The sequence below is a fragment of the Strix uralensis genome, chromosome 27 (genome assembly GCF_047716275.1).
Source record: "Strix uralensis isolate ZFMK-TIS-50842 chromosome 27, bStrUra1, whole genome shotgun sequence".
NCBI lineage: Eukaryota > Metazoa > Chordata > Aves > Strigiformes > Strigidae > Strix > Strix uralensis.
The window spans coordinates 6562488-6584112 of record NC_133998.1 but is presented as its reverse complement, the minus strand read 5'-3'; the positions used below and the strand labels follow the sequence as shown (position 1 = coordinate 6584112).

General features: G+C 71.9%; 2 protein-coding genes across 2 annotated transcripts; both read right to left on the bottom strand.

Moving 5' to 3' along the window:
* Positions 1 to 473: 473 nt before the first annotated feature.
* On the bottom strand, positions 474 to 15240 carry ABCA7 (ATP binding cassette subfamily A member 7). Its single transcript, XM_074851560.1, has 51 exons — positions 15214 to 15240; positions 13819 to 13934; positions 13607 to 13700; positions 13252 to 13393; positions 13051 to 13172; positions 12860 to 12981; positions 12589 to 12783; positions 12405 to 12494; positions 12072 to 12291; positions 11848 to 11987; positions 11660 to 11776; positions 11372 to 11551; positions 11087 to 11295; positions 10827 to 11003; positions 10419 to 10641; positions 10093 to 10314; positions 9765 to 9969; positions 9578 to 9694; positions 9228 to 9396; positions 8916 to 9047; positions 8693 to 8832; positions 8469 to 8606; positions 8105 to 8310; positions 7904 to 7964; positions 7421 to 7623; positions 7215 to 7263; positions 6919 to 6981; positions 6494 to 6511; positions 6220 to 6374; positions 5998 to 6122; positions 5828 to 5926; positions 5393 to 5588; positions 5182 to 5276; positions 4939 to 4971; positions 4621 to 4726; positions 4447 to 4521; positions 4179 to 4348; positions 3928 to 4105; positions 3724 to 3839; positions 3407 to 3551; positions 3196 to 3319; positions 2960 to 3089; positions 2747 to 2867; positions 2559 to 2621; positions 2375 to 2481; positions 1958 to 2099; positions 1754 to 1888; positions 1570 to 1673; positions 1364 to 1456; positions 1038 to 1275; positions 474 to 965 (listed from the first exon to the last, which is right to left on the bottom strand). Exons 2-51 carry the CDS (start codon positions 13882 to 13884, stop codon positions 816 to 818), a joined length of 6720 nt encoding a protein of 2239 aa, XP_074707661.1. The 5' UTR covers positions 13885 to 13934; positions 15214 to 15240; the 3' UTR covers positions 474 to 815.
* Positions 15241 to 16582: 1342 nt separating this feature from the next.
* On the bottom strand, positions 16583 to 21373 carry CNN2 (calponin 2). The gene is made up of 7 exons (XM_074851642.1): positions 21265 to 21373; positions 18443 to 18564; positions 18048 to 18114; positions 17810 to 17947; positions 17550 to 17666; positions 17096 to 17242; positions 16583 to 17026 (listed from the first exon to the last, which is right to left on the bottom strand). Exons 1-7 carry the CDS (start codon positions 21325 to 21327, stop codon positions 16760 to 16762), a joined length of 921 nt encoding a protein of 306 aa, XP_074707743.1. The 5' UTR covers positions 21328 to 21373; the 3' UTR covers positions 16583 to 16759.
* Positions 21374 to 21625: the final 252 nt, after the last annotated feature.

Sequence of the window (21625 nt, the reverse complement as noted above, 5' to 3'; positions counted from 1 at the left end):
CGCCGGGGACACCCCGGGTCACGGGCCGGGGAGGTGCGCGGTGCCCCGGCCCCCCCCACCCGCGGGCAGCCCCCTGGGGAAGGGCTGCACCCCCCCACCATAGCAGAGGGGGCTCAGGGCTGAGGGAGGAGATGGGCACCCCGAAACCCTCACACCCCCCCGGCCCGGGGGCCAAGGGGACCCCGGCGGAGGGGCCGAGCCCCTGCACCCGCGCTGGGGCACCCCAGAGGGGGAGAAGGTGGCGAGGAGGGACCCCCAGGGAGGGTGGCGGGCAGGGTCCCCTCCCCAGGGACCACCCAGGGTGAGGAAGACCCCATCTGACCTTCGGCCACTCGGGGAGCCGCGGGGAAGGGGCTGTGGGGTGGCAGGGGGCCACGCTTGGCTGCTCTGTGCCCCCTCCCCGTGCAAGGGCCATCCTGCTGCCCCCACCCCGCTGTGCCCCCGCCCCGTGTCCCCCAGCACTGGGAGGGTGACCAGCCCCCCGCGCGGTACCACGGGCCTTTATTTAATCGCTCTTCTCCAGCAGTGAGCAGTCGGGGCCCCTGGGCCAGCCCCAGCACCCCGGGCAGGGGGGGGGCCCAGCGCAGACCCCCCCCACATCCAGCGCAGCCCCCCCCGAGGGGTACTGGGGCCCTGCCTTGATGTTCTGACCCTCCCCAGCACCCGAACTGTCCCACGGGGATGGTGGCTCCATGCTGGGGGGCAGGATGTGGCCCCCCTATGCAGTTCTGGGGGTCCGGGGTGGCCAGAAGCCCCCGGACCCTGGGTCGTGCTGCGGTGACGGGCGGGGGGTCCGTGGGGCACCGTGCCCCCGCTCAGACAGTGCTCTCCTGGGTGCTGTCATCCTCCAGGAACAGCGTCAGCCTCCTCCCGGGGCTGGGGACCGCCGGGGTTGCATCCTGCCGCGGGGCCGTGGCCCCCCCGGGGTGCTCGTCGCTCTGCTCGCTGGCAAAACGCACGAAGACCTGTGGGGAGGGGCAGGGTGAGGGGCAGCACCAGCAGGACCCCGGCCCTCGCGCCCTCGTGCCCCCCGTCACCTGGTCAAGGGTGGTCTGGGACACGGAGTAGTCCTCGATGTGGCAGGGCCCGTGGTGGGCTGCCAGGACGCTGAAGACGCTGGCCAGGGAGCCGGCGCGGGGGGGGAGCTGGTACTGCAGCAGCCCCCCGTGTCGCTCCATCAGCACGATGCCGGGGAACCGGCGCTGCATCAGCCTCTCCAGCGGCGCTGGCCCGGGGCCCCCCACCCGCACCACCACCGTGTAGCCGTCCCCAAACCTGCGCGGGAGAGGGGGGCAGCGCTGCAGGGACCACCCGTGTCCCCCCGCTGCCAGAGCCCCCCGCTGCCAGCCCCCAGCCCTGTTACCTGCTCTTGAGGTGCTGGGCGCTGCCCAGGCAGCGGAACCGGCCGTTGACCATGATGGCCATCCGGGTGCAGAGCGCCTCGCACTCCTCCATGCTGCCGGGGGCAGGCGTGAGGCCCCGCGGGCACGGAGCGGGGGTCCCGTCGGGGGGTTCCACAGGGGTGCTCCCCTCGGGGGGTGCCACAGACCCCGGGGTGGGGGGGCTCACCTGTGGGACGTGAGCACCACGGACCTGCCCTCGCGGATGACGCTGAGGATACAGTCCCACAGGAACCGCCGCGCCTGCGGGTCCATCCCCGTCGTGGGCTCATCCTGCAACGGCCCCGGTGGTGGCGTCAGCCCGGGCAGGGGCCAGGGGCTGCCGTGGGACCCCCCCCACTGCCCCCCCTCACCAGGAAGACGACGGGCGGGGAGCCGAGGAGGGCTATGGCCGTGGAGAGCTTGCGCTTGTTGCCCCCGCTGTACTTGCCCGCCGGCTGGTCCGCGTGCGGCCCCAGCCCCAGCTTGGCAATGCCCCACTGAGCCACCTGCGAGAGATGCGGAAGGGATGAGGATGGGGGTCCCCTGGGTTGGGGGGGTCGAGGCGCGGGCCCTACCCTGGGGGTCTCCTCCTCCGGGACCCCACGCAGGCGGCTGTAAAACTCCAGGTGCTCCCGCCCCGTCAGCAGGTCCGTGATGGCGTCGAACTGGGGGCAGTAACCCATGTGCTGGTGGACGGACTGGAGGTCGGTGAGCACGCTGCGGGGACGGGGACACAGCTGAGCCCGCGATGGGGACAGGGACACGGCTGAGCACGCGACGGGGACAAGCTCCAGGGACGAGGCTGATGACACCACAGGAATAGGGACAAGTGCGCTCCAGGGTTGAGGATGAGGATGAAGCCAAGCACGAGCGCACCGCAGGGACGAGGGCAGGGAGGAGCCCAGGGTGGGGACAGGGATGATGGCACATGCTGTGGGGACACGGAGAGGGGGAGCAGCGGGTCGGCCGTGGGGTCCCTCCGTCTCGCCCACCTGTGCCCCTTCAGCCAGGCCTCCCCCAGCGTCACCTCCGCGTCCCCCGTCAGCATCTGGAAGGTGGAGGTCTTCCCCGCACCGTTCACCCCCAGGAGGCCGAAGCACTGCGGGGCACAGACCGGGGTTACCGGCAGCCCCAGCCCTGCCCGCGGTGCCGTCTGTCCGTCTGTCCGGCGCTCACCTCCCCGGGGGGAATGGCCACGCAGAGCCGGTCCACGGCCGGGGCCTTCCTGCGCCGGTACACCTGTGGGCAGAGCCGGGACGGCGCTGGGTGCTCCCACCCATCACCCGCCAGCGGGACCGGGGCTACGGGAGAGGCTGGAGCCCCTCAGCAAGGGCTGGGGCAGGGGCCGGCCCCACGGCACCCACCTTGGTCAGGTCCTTCAGCAGCAGGAGGTGGCCGTGCGGGGAGCTGCTGCCCACCCTTGCCCGCTCCCTGGCCACGTCCTGGTCCTCCTCCCCCAGCAAGGGCAGCTGCAGAGCCCGTGGCCTGGAGGCAACAGCAGCAGGAGCACTTCCAGGGCTGCCCACCCCACAGCCGCCCCACAGCCACCCCACAGCTGCCCCACGGCTGGTCCTCACCCGAGCCGCAGGAAGAAGCGGTACTGCAGCAGGAGGGTGAAGAGGAAGAAGATGACGCCCTCAACGGCCATGGCGAACATGTTCTTCCCTGCCAGATCCCAGGAGAGGGGGGACACAAAGCGCCTGTCCCCTGTGAGTGGTGAGAGAGGCTGTAGGAATGGGGGGGACACCAGGGAGGGCCCCTACACTGGCCAGGCTTTGGGGAGGGGGAGCAGCCCTGATACCCCCAGACTCACCGAACCTCTCGAAGGCATCGGCCATTGCCTGGTTCTTCACCATGTCGATGAGGCCCCGGCCCAGGCAGAAGTGGGGGAAGATGAGGAAAACTTTCTTCAAGATGCGGTTGATGTCGTTGAGGTTCTGCCGGGGCAGCGAGGAGAGGGGTGGGGGGGCTGGCACTGGCCCCGCAGAGATGGGAGGGGGGTCCAGGGCAGCCCGGGGGCTCACCTGGTCTACGAAGAGCTCCAGCACGAAGGTGGCCACGCTGCCGTTGATGCCGATGAAGAGGTTGATGCACGTCAGGGCCACGTAGGCGGTGCTGGGGATGCTGAAGAGGAAGGAGGCCGGGTACATCAGGGGGGTGATGGACCAGCTGGAGGGGCAGAGAGGCGGGGGCTGGTCGAGGTGCATCCCCCGTCCCAGGGGGCACAGCAGGGCGAGCTGGCACCCGCCCCCCCATCACCATCACTCCCCCCTGCTTCACCGGGGTCCAGCCCCGGGGGGGGGAGGGCTGGGCCCCGGGGGGGGCTCCACCGGCCCTTCACCCGTAGAGCAGCAGCAGCAGCACCAGGGAGGGCAGGTTGGCGGAGGACACGTAGGACTTCTGCTGGAAGCAGAGGAAGATGAGGATGACCAGCAGCGCAGGGACCACGTAGTTGCACTGCAGGCACGGAGAAGCCAGGGAGGGGGGTCACGAGGGGGACCCAGCCCCCCAGGAGCTATAGCCCATCCCTGTCCCCGTCCCGCACCATGTCCCAGGCGAAGTTGCCCAGCCAGTAGGTAACGGGCTTCATCCCGCTGACGAACTGCAGGTGCTTGGCCTTGCTGACCCGCTCCTCGATGAGGAAGAGCACGAAGCTGGCTGGGACGAAGGACATGGCGAAGATGACGCAGATGGAGACCAGCACGTCCACCGAGGTGGCCATCCTGCCGCGGAAGGGAGGGTTCAGCCAGGGGTGGGGACAGGCCCCGCGGGCCCCGCGGCCCCCCCGGCACTCACAGGGCGGCCTCCGAGAGCTGCTCCTTGGTGAGGTTGAGGGGGTGGTTGGTGGCCGTGATGCCGTAGAGCGCGGGGTCGGTCCCGGCGGGCAGCCGGGCGCGCAGCAGCCCGTTGCTGGCCACGTTGACGAAGGAGACCATGGCGTGCCAGCCCTTGTTGTTGAACCAGACCTGCAGCCCGGGGGAGCCCCGCGGCTCAGAGCCCCCCGCCCGCCCCGGCAGCGCCGCGCCGGCTGCGCCCGCGGGACCCCCCTCCCCACGGGGCGCACCTTGATGTTCCTGCGCGCGTCCAAGCCCTCGATGAAGCGGCTGAGGTTGCCCAGGAGCCGGTCCGAGGGGCTGCCCTGGGCAAGGGAACGCGGGGTGAGGCGCCCTCCCGGCGCCGCGGTGCCGGGGCTGAGGCGGGGTGGGGGACGGCGGGGGGGGCAGAGCCGCGGCCGTACCGGGGTGACGTTGAGCAGCGCCCGGAGCTCCAGCACCGCCTCGTCCACCTCCGCCGCCGACGGCAGCGCCGGGGAGCCGCCGGCGCCCAGCGAAAAGCCGCCGTACCTGCGGGGACAGACGGGCGCTCCCAAAGCTGCCGCCGTCCCCCGCCGCCGGCCCTGCCCGCCCCGCCGCCGCGGTGAGGGGCTGCAGCCGGCGCTGAGGCCGCCCCGACGTCGGCTCTGCCCGCGCATCGCTCGGGCTCTGCCCAGCCCCACGCGGCAGCTCCTGCCCCCCCGGCCCATCCGTGCGGAACCGCAGCCCCTCCCCGGGCTCACCTCTGCTCGTTCACCCACTTCTTGTTCCTCAGCCTGAAAGAAATTGGGGGGGGGAGAGAAATACCCCCGCGGGGACGTTACGGCAGCACCATGAGTCCCCCCAGTTCCCCCTCGCCCTGCGGTGGTCGCGCTGCTCCCAGCCCTGGCTGGGTTTGGTTCGCAGTGTCCCTCCCCGCGGTGTCCCCGGGGTGTCCCTGCAATGTCCCACCGTGTCCCCAGGGTGTCCCCAGCCCCAGCACTCACTCCCGGCGGATGATCTGGGGGTAGCTCTTCACCAGGTAGTCGGAGATGTTCCTGCCCGTCAGGTTCTGCAGGACGTCGCCCGTGCCCCTTCGCACCTGGGGGGACGGACAGTCGTGCTGGACGGACACACGGACCCCCCCCGAGCATCGCCTCCTCCCGCACCCAGCAGCGCTGGTGCGCCGGGGCGGCCCCACTGCGGGCTGGGGGTTACCTGGGGCGGCGGGAGCCCCCCGGCCCCCTCGGGGCACTCGGGCAGCATCCTGCGAGCCCCCGGCCCGCTGCACTGGCAGGGGGGGGACGGCTCAGCCTGTGTCCAGTTCCTGCGCCGCAGCACTTCCAGCACGGCTGGGGGCGCCGGGGGGGCCCAGAAGCCATCGGGGTGGGAAGCCGGTGGGCACGGCCCTGCCCTGGGCACCGTGGGGGGAGAGAGACCCCCGTTACCAGCCCGGTGTGAGCCAGAGGCGTCGGGAGCTGCCCCCGCCCGCGGCTGCCATCGTCCCCCCACCGCGGGGAGGGCTGGGGGGGTCCCGCGGCATCGCGCCGGCCGGCGGGGCTGCTCCCGGGGGAGAGGTGAGCACCGAGGCGGGGGCCAAGCCCCGGCAGCCCCCCCCCGGCCCCCCCGGCCCCGCGGGGCGCGGGCACTCACGCCTCTCCAGCATCCTTCATGCACTCGGTGCCGAAGCCCGGCTCGGCCAGGAGCGCGCCCAGCAGCCGAGCCGTGTCGGGGTCCCCCGGGGCGTCGTTGCTGCCGGGAGACGCGGGAGTGAGCTGGTGGCAGTGAGGGACGGGGGGGGCACGGGGACACGGGGGACACACCTGAAGAAGGTGAACTGCTGCCCGTACATCCAGGGCTGGAGCCGCAGCGGCGGGTACTTCCCGAAGGGCGGCACGACGAGGCTGAAGAGCAGCGCGATGCAGACGAAGACGGCGGGCAGGACGATCTGGGGGGGGGCCGGGGGTCAGGGCACCCTCCTGCCCCATCCCCTCCCCACCCTCCGCCCCACCAGGGCCCCGTCCCAGCCCCAGCCCCACCCGTACCTGCGCGAAGAAGCCGCGGGTGCTGCGTCGAGCGTGGAGCATCCTCTTGAGGAAGAGGGCGCGGAGCTGCTGGCGGGTGAGCGCCCAGCCCCTCACCCTGCCGCAGGCCTGCCCGGCCCCCCCCCGCAGCAGGTCTGTCTCCTGGGGCTCCTCCGCTGCAAGGGCAGGGATGGGTCTGGCCCCCTGTGCTGGCAGGGGGGTCCCCCCACCCCACTGGGGAGGGGGTGCTGCCTGCGGGGACGCAACGGGAGCCCCCCAGCCCCCCAGCTCCTACCTCGCCGGGCTCCGTGGGCTCAGCGTAAGGGAGAGGAAAGGGGGGTTATAGCCACGCCGGCGCCTGCCCGACCGGGGTGAGCAGCGGCCCAGGGCACAGCTGGCTCCCCAACTTATCGCAGCCCCCCCAGCTCCCGCAGATGCCCCCTTGCCAGCTCTGTCCCCAGGAGAAGGGGCCTGGAAATGTCCCCTGGGGTTTCCTGCCCCAGCCTGGTCCCTGCACAGAGCCAGGGGCTCCCCCAAACCCGCCACCATCCCTGCCCGACAGCCCGGGGGGCACCTCGAGACCAGGCAGGAGCGTGAAGAGGGGATGCGTGTCCGGGGGGCACACGCACCACGGCCCCAGCCCCGGGGTGAAGGCAGAGGAACCCAGCGGCAGGGGCTGCGCAGCTCGGGGGTCCCAGGTCTCAGCTCCCCCCTTCTTACCCAGCTCCCCGTCGGCTGCTCCTGTGTCCCCCCCCTCGCCGGGGGCTGCTCCTCTCCCGGTGCCTGACAAAAGGGGGGTAAAAGCACCAGGGTGGGACGGAGGCCACAGCCTGGGATACCCCCCTGCACCCATGGGTGCTCCCAGGGGGGACCCCAGCCCTGGGAAGGGCAAGGGCCACACGGGGTGCTGGGGACACCCGCACCCCTCTGCTCCAAGCTGCTGAGCATCTTCCCCCGGCCCCCCCCTGCACCCCAGCCCCCCGATGCTCAGCTCCAGCCAGCACCGGGCGCTTCACCTGCCATGGCCGCGTCCACCCCTGTGTCCTGAGCCACCTTCAGGAAGATCTGAGGGTGGGAGAGCGCTGGCATTAAACATGGCCACCAGCACCCACCCCCCGGCGAGGCAAATCCTCCTGGTCACGGGCAGCCCCTGGCAGAGCTCCAGGGAAGGGGGGGCACGCCGGGACCGCAGGCAGCCCCCCGCCACAGCTCCCCTGGGTACCTCTTCCAGGGTGGTGTCGGAGATGCCGTAGCTGGAGATGCCCAGTTCCCCCAGGCGGGCATCCAGCTCGCGGAACAGCTCCGCGAAGGCGCCGTCCTTGGCCCCGCCGTAGGGCAGGATGAAGAGCACCTCATGCCCAACGTCCTCCACCAGCCGGGAGCCGGGCACCAGCTTCTGGATCAGCGCCGACAGCTGGGCCACATCTGGGGGGATGGGGAGGGCTGGAAACCTGGGCCAGGAGCCAGTGCAGGAACTGGCCAAAGGTGGCCCGAGCCCCACAGCCCAGTCTGAGGGTCCCCAGGAGGTTGGGGGGGGGGGGGGGGCGGGAGGGCAGGGACCCCCTTCTGCCGCACCAGCAGAGGGTGGGCCAAGAGCCGGCGGCAGGGCAGGGTGTGGGGCTGAACACACCCACGGGCCCTGGGGGACACACGGGAAGCACCCAGGGGTGATGCTGTGCCACGGGCACAGGGACGGGACCCTCACCCACAGTGCTGCCCTCGCTGCCCCGGCCCGTGGCGCTGCCGCTCCCCAAGTCGCTGCCGTCCTGCGGGAAAGGGGGGCTGGAGCCCGGCACCCTGCGGCAGGATCCGGCCCCCAGCCCCAGGGCTCGGTGCCCCCCCAGGGCCCAGGATGGAGGCACCGGCCACCCTTTTGGCTGATGCTCAGTGGGGCGGAGGAACCCACCTCTCTGGTGGTGTCGGGGCTGGTGCTGCCACCCGTCCCGCCCCGCTCCTGCTTCACCAGGGTGAGGTGGTAGCCGGTGCCCAGCCTGGCCTTGAGGAAGAGCGGGGACCCGCAGCAGCGGAGCCGGCCCCCCGCGATGATGGCGGTGCGGTCCCCCAGCAGCTCCGCCTCGTCCATGTAGTGGGTGGACAGGATGATGGTGCGGCCTGGGGGTGGGCAGCGGGCTGGACCCTGGGCCCCCTCACCACACCCCCTCTTTGTGGGCATCTCCCCACCAGCGCGTCTCCCTGCTCACCCCACGGGCCCCCACAGCAGGCACATGGCGCGGGGAACCGGGGTCCCCCCCGTCCCCCCCAGCCCTGACCTTTGCGGTACTTGAGTAGCAGCTCCCAGATGCTGCGGCGGGAGTGGGGGTCAACACCGGCCGTGGGCTCGTCCAGGACGACCACCCGGGAGCCACCCACAAAGGCAATGGCCACTGAGAGCTTCCGCTGCATCCCACCTGCGGGGCAGCAGGGACGGCGTTGGGGGGGCCCCGGGGCTGCGGACCCCCCAGCTCGGGTGCCCAGTCCTGCCCCCCACACACACCCGAGAGGTTCCTGGTCTGCTCCCGGCGCTTGTGGGGCAGCCCCGTGTCCTGGAGCAGCTGCTCCACCTCCTCCTTCACCTGTTCCTCCGACAGCCCCTTCAGCCGCCCGTAGAACCAGACGTGCTCCTCCACCGTCAGGCTGGGGCAGGCAGGGGTGAGGGGGGCAGCCCTGCCCGCGCCAGCCCCGCGCTGCTCCCCCCTGCCTGCCCTGCCCCTGCCTACATGTCGAAGAGCACGTTGTGCTGGGGACACGTCCCCATGGTCTTGCGGATGGTGTCGATATCGGAGCGGATGTCCCGGCCCAGGACATAGGCGGTGCCGGAGGTGGGGGGCAGGAGGCCGGTCAGGATGGACCTGAATGGGGGACCGGTGGGGAAAAGGGGTCACGGAGTGTGGGGCCAGTGGGGCCGGGGTGCCCTGTTCTATGTGGGCTGCTCAGAGCCCACTCGCGGGTCGGGACAGCGCCAGGCTCAGCTCCTGCCCCCGGCCGTGGCCACGCAGCCCCCCGGCCAGCCCCCAGCCCCTCCAGCTCACATGGTGGTGGTCTTGCCGGCCCCGTTGTGGCCCAGGAAGGAGGTGATCTGCCCCTCGTAGAAGTCCAGGCTCAGCCCGTTGACAGCCACGCGGCTGTTGTGGTAAATCTTCACCAGGTTGCGGATGGAGACGCCGGGCTGGAGCTGGGCAGGTGGCTCCTCCACCAGCGCTGGGAGCCACCGGAGGGTCACATCCCAGGGAGGACCCCCCCCACAGGGCAGGATCCCCCCCACGGGGCAGGACCCCCTGCCACGGGGGGGTAAAGCTCAGGCAGGAGGGCTCAAGCCCAGCTCCATGGCTGCTGCCCTTCAGCTGCGGGGCTCCAGGGTGGGCAGGGGCAGGGGGCTCACCTTGGGGTGCAGCGGAGGGGCCGGTGGGGTACGGGGGGTGCCTGGCCGAGGACGGCTCTCTGCACCAGTAGATCTTCAGGAAGGGGAAATTCCAGGGCTTGGGGATCCCGTACTGACCTGCCGCAGATGGGGGCTGAGGGGGGCCAGTGCCGGGGAGGCTTCCGGGGGCTGGGGGGGCCGCACTCACCTGGGAAGACGCCCTCGACGTACCAGGTGGCCAGGCCGTAGAGGCCGGCGTCCAGCAGCAGCAGCCCCATGGCTGTGGCAAAGTTGTAGGGGTCTCCTGGGATGGGGCTGGCCCCCAGGTTGTGCCACTGGATGCCCACCCCCTGCTCCTCGTAGAGGGAGAAATACTCGCAGCCGAAGCCGAAGGCCACCGGCGACAGCAGGCTCTGGCGGCGGCAAGACCAGCGGCGTGGGCAGAGAGACCAACCCGGGGAGGGGGGGTTCAGCCCCAAAACCCCCCACCCAGGGGGCCCGAGGGGCATCAGGGAGGGGCAGCCGCAGCCGCTCACCACGAGGACACGGAGCGGGAAGGTGACGTGGTCGCGCCAGGCGACGCACAGCACGTAGGGCAGGTACAGGGAGAAGTAGATGATGCCGCCACAAGCCGAGGCCAGGTTGGCACGAGGGAAGAAGGTGCTGATGAGGAAGCACTGGCTGATGGTGGCCACCGAGAAGGTGCCGAGGAAGAGGAAGATGATGGCCGGGTCGCTGTAGGGCAGGATGTTTCCCAGCTGTGGATGGAGGCAGGTTGGAGCCTGTAGAGCCCCCCCATGCCGGCTCGCAGCCCCGACACTCCCTGTGTCACCCACACTGTCCCCCGTGCCCTGCAGCCTGCCTTGAGGATGAGGACGAGGAGGGCAGAGCTGAGGAGGAAGGGGATGAAGCTGCTGAGGAACCAGCTGAGCCAGAGGATCCCGCTGCTCAGCCCCATGGTCTTCATGGTCTCCTTGAGACGTGTCTCCTTCTCGTGCACCACCCCCTTGATGATCATGGCCACCGAGTAGATCCAGGCCAGCGTCAGGAAAAGGGGCAGCGAGCGGTTCAGGACGCGCAGGAACCTGGCGGGGACGCACCGGCCCTTCCACCCCCGGCCCGACACCCCCAGGCCACCGCCGGGCAGGGGCCACCTGGGGCACGGGGCAGCCCTGTGCCACCTCCCTGGGGCGCAGGGTGCTCAGCCCGGGCCCCCCCAGCAGCGGGTCACTCAAGGGTCCCGGGGGGCCGGGGCTGCCCCCCCACTCACACGTCGTCCACGTAGCAGGGGTAGGGCATTTGCTGGATGTAGACCCCCGTCCGCGGGGCGGCCCCGGTCTGCACCCGCACCACCGCCTGCTCCACCAGGTCCTGCACGTAGACGAACCCCCCCCAGACGTAGCGCAGGTCGCTGAAGGGGTCGGCGGCGGGGCCGGGGTCCCAAAACCTGTGGGCAGAGCACGGCGCTGGGAGGGGGGACCCCCCGCTGCGGGCTGCTCGGGGACACCGAAGGGGCCGGCGTCCCCCAACCTGTCCTTGATCTTGTTGGTCCTGGTGACGTCGTCGATGTCCATGCGGATCTTGTAGCGGACGTGGGGGGGCAGCGCCGGGGCCGTGGCGTTGGTGGGGGGCTGGAAGACCACAGCTGCCCAGAACTGCTGCTCCTCCAGCAGCTCCAGGGCCCGGGCCACCAGCTGCTCCTCGGTGGCCACCGCCTCGATCTTGTCCAGGCAGACACACTGCAGGCAGGGCAGGCAGGGCTCAGCGGGGCTCGGCAGGGCCAGCCCGCCCGGGGGGGGCTGGGGTGACACCCACCTCCATGAACTGTGACAGCGTGCTCAGCACCGCGTCAGCATCGGCGTACGCCCGGTGCCAGGTGAGCCCCGGCCCCGCCGCCGGCCCCCCCAGGAACGCGGCCAACACTGGCACCTTCCAGGAGGTGCCGTTGAGGAACCCGTCGAGGAGCTGGGCCGTGCCCGGGGCCAGCAGCACGTCCTGCAAAGCACCAGGGTCCAGCGGGGCAATGCAGCGCCCCACCGCACCCCCATCCCGCACCCCCATCCCGCAGCCCCCCGTGGGGAGGGGGCTCTGGGGGTCACGCACCCGCAGGACCTGCATCTCCAGGCTGCTGTTGAGGAAGGCGTAGATGCGGGGTCCCAGCTCCCGCCAGGCAGCCCCGACCTCCCCCAGCACCGCCAGCTCCCGGAAGGTCCGATTCACCTGTGAGAGGTGGGGGGTGAGGCAGGGCCGGGGTGAGACCCCCCCCAGCCCCCCCGCAGCCCCCCGCTCACCTCAGCCATGACGCTGTCGGGGCCGGGGCCGGGCGGTGTGTAGAGGATCTTCCCCATGACCAGGGGCTTGATGCCCCGCCAGAAGATCTGCGAGGGGGGGCTGGACTCCAGGCTGCGGACCAGCTCTTGGCAGAAGGGACCTGGAGGGGGGCAGAGCCAAGCCCTCGCCATGGGCCCCCCCTCTCCAGCCCCCCGAGCAGCCCCCCCGAGCCCAGCCCGCTCACTGCTGGCGCTGCCGGGGGCCGTGGGTCTCCGCCCCGAGCTGTTGTTTTGGTCCAGGAAGGCTTTGACGTCGTTGTCCTCATACCAGTTGAGGGAGGGGACCCGCAGCCCCCCGCCCTCGGGGTGCCCACAGGCGACGCGCGACAGGGCCCCGAAGGCGTTGGGAGCCGTCAGCGCCCCGACCTCCCGCCGCAGCTCGGCGAGGCTGGTCATGGAGGAGACCTGGGGTGGGGAGCAGAGCGGGGCTGTGGGGGACCCCGGGGAGCGGGGCAGCGCCGGGATGCACGGGGTGAGGGGGGGGACACTTGTTGGGGGGCAGGGGAGCGGGGCGCTACCTCCTCCATCAGGGATGCTGCGTCCCGCAGGAAGGTGCCCAAGGCGTCCACGGTGCTGGCGATGCCACCTGCCTCCAGACTCAGCTGTTCCTACACGGGGGGGGCACGGGAAGGGGGTCACAGCCCCTCCGGGGGGGTTTAGGGGTCTCTGCGCTGGTGCCTTCCAGCACCCAGCCGGGCTCACCGCCAGCAGCCGGGGGAGGTCGAGCTGGGAGAGGAAGGAGCCCTCCATGGCGCGGAGCTGGGGGCCGGGCAGGGCGCAGAGCCCCCGCTGCAGGAGCTGGGCCGAGGCGGCGTCGCCCCCCCCCAGGAAGCCCCCCAGCTCCAAGGCGTCGCAGACCACGGCCGTCAGTGGCAGGCGGGTGGTGGCCAGGGCGAGCTGGCGGGAGAGGCCCGGTCACACCGCAGCCCCCGGCACCGCGGGCAGCGGGAGCGGGCGCTGCGCCGACACTCACGAGGGGGGGGCTGAGCCGAGCCCCCATCAGCTCGTCCACCAGCGCCGGCGGCAGAGACGTGTTGGTCCGGAGGAACCGCGAGAAGGTCTCGTCCGCTCGCAGGTAATCCCTCAGTGGCAGGGCTGGGGGGGGCAGGACTCAGCCAGGGGGTCTCGCTGCCCCGTCCCCCCCTCCCCGTCCCCGCTGCTCACCCCCCCGCTGAGCCCCGCCGAGCCGGCGCAGGGTGGGCAGCAGCCGGGCGAAGCTGCGCAGGAGCCGCTGCCCGTCGGTGCGGAGCAGGATCTGCCGGGCATCGGCGAGCAGGCGGGAGAGGCTGCGGGGGCACGCGGTGGGCGGTGAGACCCCGGCCCGGCCCCGCGCTGCCCCGCGGCCCCCCAGCCCCCGCCGCTCACATGGAGCCGTCGAAGTTGCCCACCACGCCCGGGGCCTCTCCCGCCGTCGGGTGCCGGAAGCAGGGGTTGTCCATGTTGCAGACGATGCCCCGGAGCCAGGGCAGGGTCCCGGCCGAGGGCAGCGCCTTGTTGGGGAAGTGGCCTGCGGGAGAGGGGGAGACGGGTCCCAGGGGGGCCGCACGGGACCCCCGGGGCCACACACCCCCCGAGCGGGGAGACGCCAGCGAGGCCCCAGCTTGTGTTCACCTCCTGAGTTTGTCACCCCCAGTGCCACCCCCCACAGGGCTCCCACGCGGCGGGGGGGTCCCCGGCAGGCACGGGGGGGGCCCAGCGGGGGCTGGCGGGGGACACTCACACTCATGCTGCTTGAAGGGCGGGTGGGATTGTCGCACCGAGATCAAGATGAAGAAGAGGAAGAGGGGCCACAGGAGCTCGATGACCAGCTGGATCTGGGGGACACCCACGGTTTGGGGGGGCCCCCTGTCCCCACCGGTACCCAGGGTCCTGCCTGCCCCTGTGCCAGGACCCAGCAGCGCCGAGCACCTCCCACCCCGGCCCCCCACTCACCCGCTGCCGCCGGCGGTAGGTGAAGTTCTTCCAGAGCAGCAGCCCCAGCTGGGTGCCCACGGCCATGGCGGGGGCGCGGGGGGCGCGTGTCCTGTCCTGCGCCCGCTTGGCTCCGGCTGCGGGGGAGAGTCGGGGGGGGTCAGCACCGAGCTGGGGGTGCCTGCCGGGGCTCTCACTTCCCTCTGCCCCCGCACGGCGGACAAAGCGCTGGGCACGTGGCTGAGCTCGGGGCTGGCCGGAGCCGGCCCCGCGTTGCTGCAGCAAAGCTCCTTTGCGGGGCAAAGCCCCCAAATCTCATCCCTTTCTAAACCAGCAGCAGCAGAATGGGGTGCAAGCCCTGCAAGTGCCCCCGCTCAGCGCTCGGGAACTGCCCCGATGCAACAGGGTCGAGGCCCAGAGAGGGGCCAGCGGGCCAGCAGCCCCCAGGACCCGGTAGCCAAGCACCAGCCTCCCCTGCCAGGCACCGGGGCGGCTCCGTGCCGAGCCCTGGCAGGCAGAGGCGGCACGACCGAAGGGCCGTGCCCTGGGAGAGGCCAGCTCTGGGGGTGCCCCCCGGCCACTGCCAGCTTGGGGTCACCCACACTGCCCGTTCTGCTGCCCCAGGTTGGTGGCCAGAGCTCTGGACTCAGTTGCCAGCCCATGGCCTCACTGCCCACAGCCTCACACCTCCGCCACCCCCAACGGGGGCTTGGGCAGGGCAGGCAGGTGACAGCTTGCCTGCTGCCTGCTCCCTGCTCTGCCCGCTGCCTGCTCTGCCTGCGCTCGAGGCCCAGCCGGGATAAGCGGGCAGCACCAGCGGGATTAGGCTCCCGGCGGAGCAATCCGGCCGATCAGCCGGACACGGGCGGGACCAGAGCGGGGTCCTGGGGGAGGATTTATCCGAAGGGGCAGCGGGGTCTGGGGAGAGCTGTGTCATCCGCCCCGCCCCGAGGCGCCCCGGGAGGCGGCTGCCAGGGTGGGGGTGACACCGGCCGAGCCGGGGGATGCTGCGGGGCTGCCGGGCCGGGAGGAGCCTCAGCGGCGGGGGGGGCAGCGGCTTTTTTTGGGACAGAACAAACACAAACCGCCGGGATCCCCCCGGCAGCCGCCGCCTCCCCCGAGGGGACTCGCGTGGGAATCTGCTCACTCACCCCACGGGGCACAAACACGCCCCGTGGCTGCAACCGGGAGCGCGGCGGCCCCGGGGGGGTGATGGGGACACGGGGACAGCCCGGGGGGGACACGGACAGCCCCGGGGGGGTGATGGGGACACGGGGACAGCCCGGGGGGGGAGGGGAGGTGCGGACAGCCCCGGGAGGACGCTGCGAAGCCGAGGCCCGGCCGGGGCCAGCAGCCGATGGCGCAGCGCTCCCGTCCCCCCGCCCGCAGCAGCCCCCGGCCCGGGACCCCCGTTACCTGCTCCCTCCGCCACGGCGCGGCCCCTTTAAGGGACCCCGCGGGCTCCGCCGGGCTCGCGCGCAGGCCCCGCCCTCCCCGCGCTACAAAGGAGCCGCGGGCGTGACGTCACGGAACCGGCTCTTAAAAGGGCAATACAGCCCGGGGGAGCGGGGGGGTCACGGGGGTGTACGAGGGGCAGGAGCCCGTCCCCGTCCTTACCCCTGCCGAGCTCTGGCCCTGCCCCTGCCCCCGCCCACCCTGCCCCACCCTGCCCTTGGGACCCCCCTGGGGCGGTGGGACCCCCACCATGGCGCTGCAGCCCGGCCGGGGGGGGGCTGAGCCCCCCCGGGACTGCGACAGCCTCGAGGTGGGGGGCACCGGGGCGCTGGGCGGCAGCGATGGCCCCGGGAGGGTCCCGGAGACTGAGTCACACACACGAAGCTTTTTATCGCTCAGGATCGTGAACCCCACAGCCGGTTCCCAGCTCCCCCCCGGCCCCCCCGGGGACACGCAGCAGCTCGACCCCACGGAGCCCCACGGCCACGGCGCTCTGGGGTCTGCGGCAGCTTCCACCCCCCCCAGGCATGGGGGGACCCGGCCCGAGCACTGGCACGAGGAGCCCGCACCAGAAACCGCCTCCTACTTAAGTTAAAAAGTTGGGGTTTTTTTAAAAAAAAAGGTTTCAATATAAGAGCATCTGCATTAAAAGCCCCAGCGGAGGCCGGGGGGGGCACAGCGAGGGGCTGCGCCGTGCCCCGGCATCCCCAGCCCCGCATCGCCCCGCGGGGCAGGATGCGGCCGTCGGAGTCAGCCCTGGCCCGGCCGGCAGAGCCGATTCCTGCGGCTTTCCCGAGCCAGGCCGGGGGGGCCGGTCCCAGCCCTGCGGCCACCACCGGCGCCTCCGAAACTCGGTCCCTCCGAGTTCTGCAAAAAAAGGCGTCTCCAGCTTCGCTTCTGGAGATCACACGAGAGTGCAAGGGCTGGCGGCTCACACACACTCACACACACTCACTCACACAAGCCCCCCGTCCCCGGGCCGAGGCCCCGCAGCCCCCCAGGCTCCCCCCAGGCCGGGGGGTCCCTCCCGGCCATGCTCCCACCACATCCCACCACCCCGACCCCGTCTCCTCCGCAGGGCTGAGCCGGGTCCCACCAGCACGGGGATGAGAAGCGGCACCGGGGGCAGCGGGGGCGGCCGCCCCCCCTCCTTGCCGGGGGATGCGGGTGCTGCCGCGGTGGAGCATCGCGGCGGTGGGGTGGGCGCCGGGCGGGAACGCGTCTTGGTGGCCACACGAGAGGAGACTCCTCGGCGCTGGAGCATCCGCTGAACGCAGGGGCTGCGCTGGGGCCTCGGGGCTCCCACAGGCTGCGGGAAACAGCCAGTCTCTTCTCTAGAAACAGGGTCTTTATTTCCTTGCTCAGAAAAATAGATTCATTTCAAAACCAAAAAAAAAACCAACTAAAGAGTTTAAAAAGAGGGAATGATGAAAGTAGAGGCTGGAATGTTGCTGGCAGCAGGGTCTGTACACGAGATGGTGCAAGACGGGGCTGGGCGACGTCCCGCTCAGTAGCTCTCCTCCTCCTCGCGGTAGTAGTGGTAGCCGGGGGGGTCCCCGCTCTGGTCGCAGGCAGCATTGGCCACCTCGCCCTGGCTGCCCTGTGGGCAGTACTTGGGGTCGTAGATCTGGCGGCCGAGGCCAAAGACCTGGCCGCTCTGGTTGGCGCCCTGGTTGGAGCCCATCTGCAGCGACATGGAGGAGTTGTCGCACTTCTCCGTCCCCGTCTTGGCGTCGTAGATGTGTCTCCTGGTGCCGGGAGCCGTCATGCCCACCTGGAAGGACAGGACAGGGCAGGGCTCGGCCGTGGTCCCCCCCCCCGTCCCTCCCCAGCGCCGGCTCACCTGGCTGGCACACTTGTTGGTGCCCATCTGGAGGCTGATGGTGGAGTGGTCCATGGGCGGCAGGATCTGGTTCTTGGGGTCGTAGAGGTGCCTCCTCGTGCCGTAGGCCGTCATGCCGGACTGGCTGGCACACTTGTTGGTGCCCATCTGACAAGGGGGTGCGGTGAGGACCAACTGCTGCCCCACACGTGCCCCTTCTCCTCCCTCCCCGTCCCCCTGCAGCCAGGGGGGGCACAGCCGGTGCTCCCCGACCCAGCCCGGGTGCAGCCTCGCCAGGCTCCCGGCCACTGAGTGCGGGACACGGAGCCAAGATGGTCCCAGATCCTGAGGGCGCTTGAGGCACCTTGAGCCCCGGGTGCCCCCAGCCACGCTTGGAGCCGTGATCGTGCCGAGTTTGATAAAACTGGGCCCCCCTCGCCCAGCCCCCCGGCCCTGGGGAGCCCCAGCAGCCCACCTGCAGCCCGATCACGCACTGCCCAGCTTTCATCTTGGCCTCGTCGAAGTTCCTCTGCTGCTTCTCCGAGTACTTCACGCCGATGTCCACGCCGCTCTGCAGCCCCTTTGTCTTGGCCTGCCGGGGAGGGGCGATGAGGGGGGACGGGGGTCCCAGACCCCCCCACCTGCCCCCTGGGCAGGGGGAGCTGCGGGGTCCCACCCTGAGCGGGGGGTCTGCCCAGTGGGTCCCCGCGGGGCTGTGCCCCCCCCAGCGCTCACCATGCCCGCCAGCGCCAGCAGAGACACCTGCACCTGCGTCAGGTTCCCGCTCTCAAAGAGGTCGTTGGCTTCGAAGAGGTCCACAGGGTTCATGCCGTAGCTGGCCATGGCCTTGATGAAGTTGGAGAGGTTCTCGAGCTGGGGGGGGAGAGGGGTCAGAGCGGGTGAGGGCAGAGGGGCCGGGGTGGAGCTGGGGCTCGGCGGGGGCCGGGTTTTGGGCAGGGCTGCCCGCACCTACCTGGTGCCAGTTCTGAGCCGAGCGGTTGATCTTCCTCACCGAGTTGGGCTGCAGCTTGTTCATGAGCCTGGAGGGGGGCAGGGGGGAGCGGGGGCTGCGGCGGGGCAGAGACCCCAGGGCCCTTCTGGGAGGGTCCAGCCCGGGTCTCCCCTGCAGGCACCAGGCGATTCCCACCCCCCCAGGTCCTGCTGGTCCCCAGGGCTCCCCCCAGACACGGGCGCTTTGGGGGTGACTCCAGCCAAGCAGTGCCGCAGAGAAAACCTCTGGCTGCTGTTCGCTGGTGGGTCCCACTGGCGCGTGCTCGGCCAGGTGCACCCCACCCTTCCCCCCACAAGGGCTGGCGGGGTTCCCTGGAGGGTCGGGGTCCCCCAGCCCCGTCCAGCAGCGGGACTCACTCGCAGAGGATCACCCCGTCCTTCAGCCCCTTCTGGAAATCGGGCCCGATCTGCTGCCCTGTCACGCTCTCGATCCACGTCCGCAGCTCGGCCTCCTTCTGCGGGTCGTACTTCTGGGCGAGCTGGGAGGGGATGGTGAGGGGGAGCTCAGGCACAGCCCCGGCCTGCACCCCAAACCTCTCATGGGGGGCAGCTCCCCCCTTTCTCCAGGCACAGACCTGCAGCGGGGTGTGGGGACAGCAGCCCCCACAGCCCCTTCCCTGGGAAGCCTTGGGGAACCCCCCGGGGGGGGCAGCGGCGAGATCCCGGGGGTAAAGGCGCAGTGTGACCCTGTCACGGGAGGGGGGACACACACACCTCCCCCCACCTCCAGCCCCGCCATCCCGCCCCATCGGCTGGTTTCAGCCCATTTCTACATAGTCTGGGGAGCAAGAGCAGCTGGGCTGCCCCTGCCCGTGTCCCTGCCTGTGTCCCTGCCTGTGTCCCTGCCCGTGTCCCTGCCCGTGTCCCTGCCCGGGAATGGGGACCGGAGCACGAGCACGCCGCTGCCATCACACACGCGTTGGCGCGGCCACATCCGGCACGAGCCCCTCACACACGGCAACTTCTGAACCTTTCGGGGAGGATGAGGAGGAACTGCCCGCGGGGGCCGGGGGGGAAGTGCCCCCCCCAAGGGCCTGTTCCTCCCTGTCCCCTGAAGCCTGTGGGAGCCCGGCACTGAGCCCCAGGGGTCCCCGGCCACCCGATGCTCTCCCCTCCGGCGGGGCCGAGCGCGCCGCCGCGGATTCCTGGGTCACCGCGGCTATGCCAGGAATGCGGCCGCCTCCTCCCAAATGGAGACCAGCTGCCCGGGCCAGCAGCATCACCGGCAGCGTCGCCTCGGCCCTGGCCACGGGGGAAGGGGAAGGCCGGGGCGTGAAGGAGGGGGCTGAGCAGGGAGCGCCCCGAGTGCCGTCGCTGCCCCGTAGCACCCGGAGCTGGCCACAAGGTAGCCACCGGCCTCTTGCCCATCCCGGTCCCGGGGGTCCCCAAGGATCCCGGACACGGGGAGACCCCGGGATGGGCACGGTCCGGTCCTGCGGCGTGGTGGGGAGGCACCAGCCGTGCCCACAGCCCCGGGGAAACTCAACTGGTGCGGGATGCAGGGACGGTCCAGCCGAGCGGCGTCATGCTCACGGCACCACGTGTGTCCTGGCTGGGGGACCCCATGTGTGTCCTGGCTGGGGCACCCCACGTGTGTCCTGGCCAGGGGACCCCACGTGTGTCCTGGCTGGGGCACCCCACATGTGTCCTGGCCGGGGGACCCCACTGTCCTTCCGGCTGATTTTCTGGAGCGTGGGCAGCTGGTCCCAGTTCCTCTTCCCAACCCCCGGCCAGCACGAGGGTTTCTCAGGGCACGGGAAGGGGCCGAAGGGACCAGCCCCAGCGCAGATCCCACCACAGCCCAGTCTGCAAGGGCTTGCACGGACTGGGAGAGTGTCACTGGTTTAACTGGTTCCCAGTTGGTGATGTCAGCCTCCAGCAGACACACAGAGGCAGTTAAACTGGCTTAAGTCTTGCTGAATCAAGCCGAAGCACCCAAGAGCAGGCAGCGGCGAGGCTCCCGCTTGCGCGTCCACCCCCGACACAAGCAGGGGCCCGTCTCGCTCCGTGGCGAAATGCAAATCCCCTGCGAGGCCGGGCAAGGAGAGCCCGGCCCTGGCCACGGCCACAGCCGCCACATCCCCACCGCCACGCACGGCCGAGCCCCGGCAGCTCCTGCCTGCCCGACCCCTCCAGGCAGGGATGACACCCAGGACAAGGGCACCCAGAGCCCTGGGGTGCACCCTGGGGGCATCCAGCGCTGCCCGACGGCCCCCGGCCCCCTCCTCAGCGTTTCGGTCGCGGGGAGGTTTCACTTGCCAGGGCGGGAGGGTGCCGGCAGGCCGGGCAGCGGGCAGGCAGGGCAGCTGCCTGCACCCCGAGGTGCCCGGCTCCTTCCTCGGGGTGTGAACAGCCCGGCCGCAGGCACCGGCTCCCCTTTCCCCTTCTGGCCCCGCGGCGGGAGGGCGGCTTGGGCACACGAGGCCTCAGTGGCCAAGTGGCCAAGGGTGCCGCGGGTGTGCCCGGCCGGGGGTCCCAGGCTCCGAGGGGCAGGTGTGGGCCGGGGGCTGCTCCCACCCGCGTCCCGCCGGGGCCACCAGCCCCGTCCCCGGTGAGGGCCGCGGGGCCACGGGCCGGGTCGGAGCATCCCGCGGGAGGACGCGGAGCTGCGGGGAAGCAGAAAGTGAAGAAGCTCCGGGAGCCGCAGCCATCGCCCCCAGCCCCGGGACGGGAACGGTGCCCCGGGGGTTCGCCGGCGGTGGGGGGCGATAGCGGCCACTGCAGGGTCCGGGGTGGGCGAGGCGGCCGTGACCGGGACCCCTCCCAGCCCCGGTCCCCCCGCGGGGCACCTCCCCGGGACACCGTGGGCGGGGCCAGGGCGCCCCGAGACCGGGAGCCCAGCTCCGGCACCCCCCGCCGCCCAGAGCCCCCGGCGCACCGGGACCCCCCGGCTCTCCGCATCCTCCCGGGACCCCCCGATCTCCACCCCCGGAACTTCTCCACTCTCCGCCCCCGGTGGCATCGGGTCCCTCCTCCGGCTCCACATGCCCGGGGCGCACCGGGACCCCCCCGGCTCTCCAGGACCCCGAGATGTAACCGGCCCCCCCCAGCGGCACCGGGATGTCCGGCTCTCAGGGTCCCCGGGAGCACCGGGAGCCGCAGCTCCCGGTGGCTCCGGTACCCCCCGACCCCCGACTCGCCCCCGCCCGCTGGCACCGGGCCCCCCCGCCGCGGCTCACCCGGTTCTTGACCTCGGCGGAGAGGCCGTAGGACGGGCCCTTGTTGAACTGGGAGCTGCTCATGGCGGGGAGCGGGAGCGGAGCCGGTACCGGAGCGGAGCGGGGAGCGGCGGCGGGGCCGGGCGGGGCGGGCGGGGCGGGGGGGACGCGCCCGGCCCCCCCGCGCTGATTGGACGGGGCCGAAATGCCCAAATAAGGGCAGGAGCGGCCGGATCGCGGGGGGGTCCCGCACCCCGACACCGGGACCCCGGGGGGAACCGGGAGGCACCGGGACCCCGCGGGGGGGCCGGGGCTGGAGCCGTCCCGGGCACACGCACCCCCCTATAGACGGGCACACGCACCCCCCCCACGCCCCCCCCTC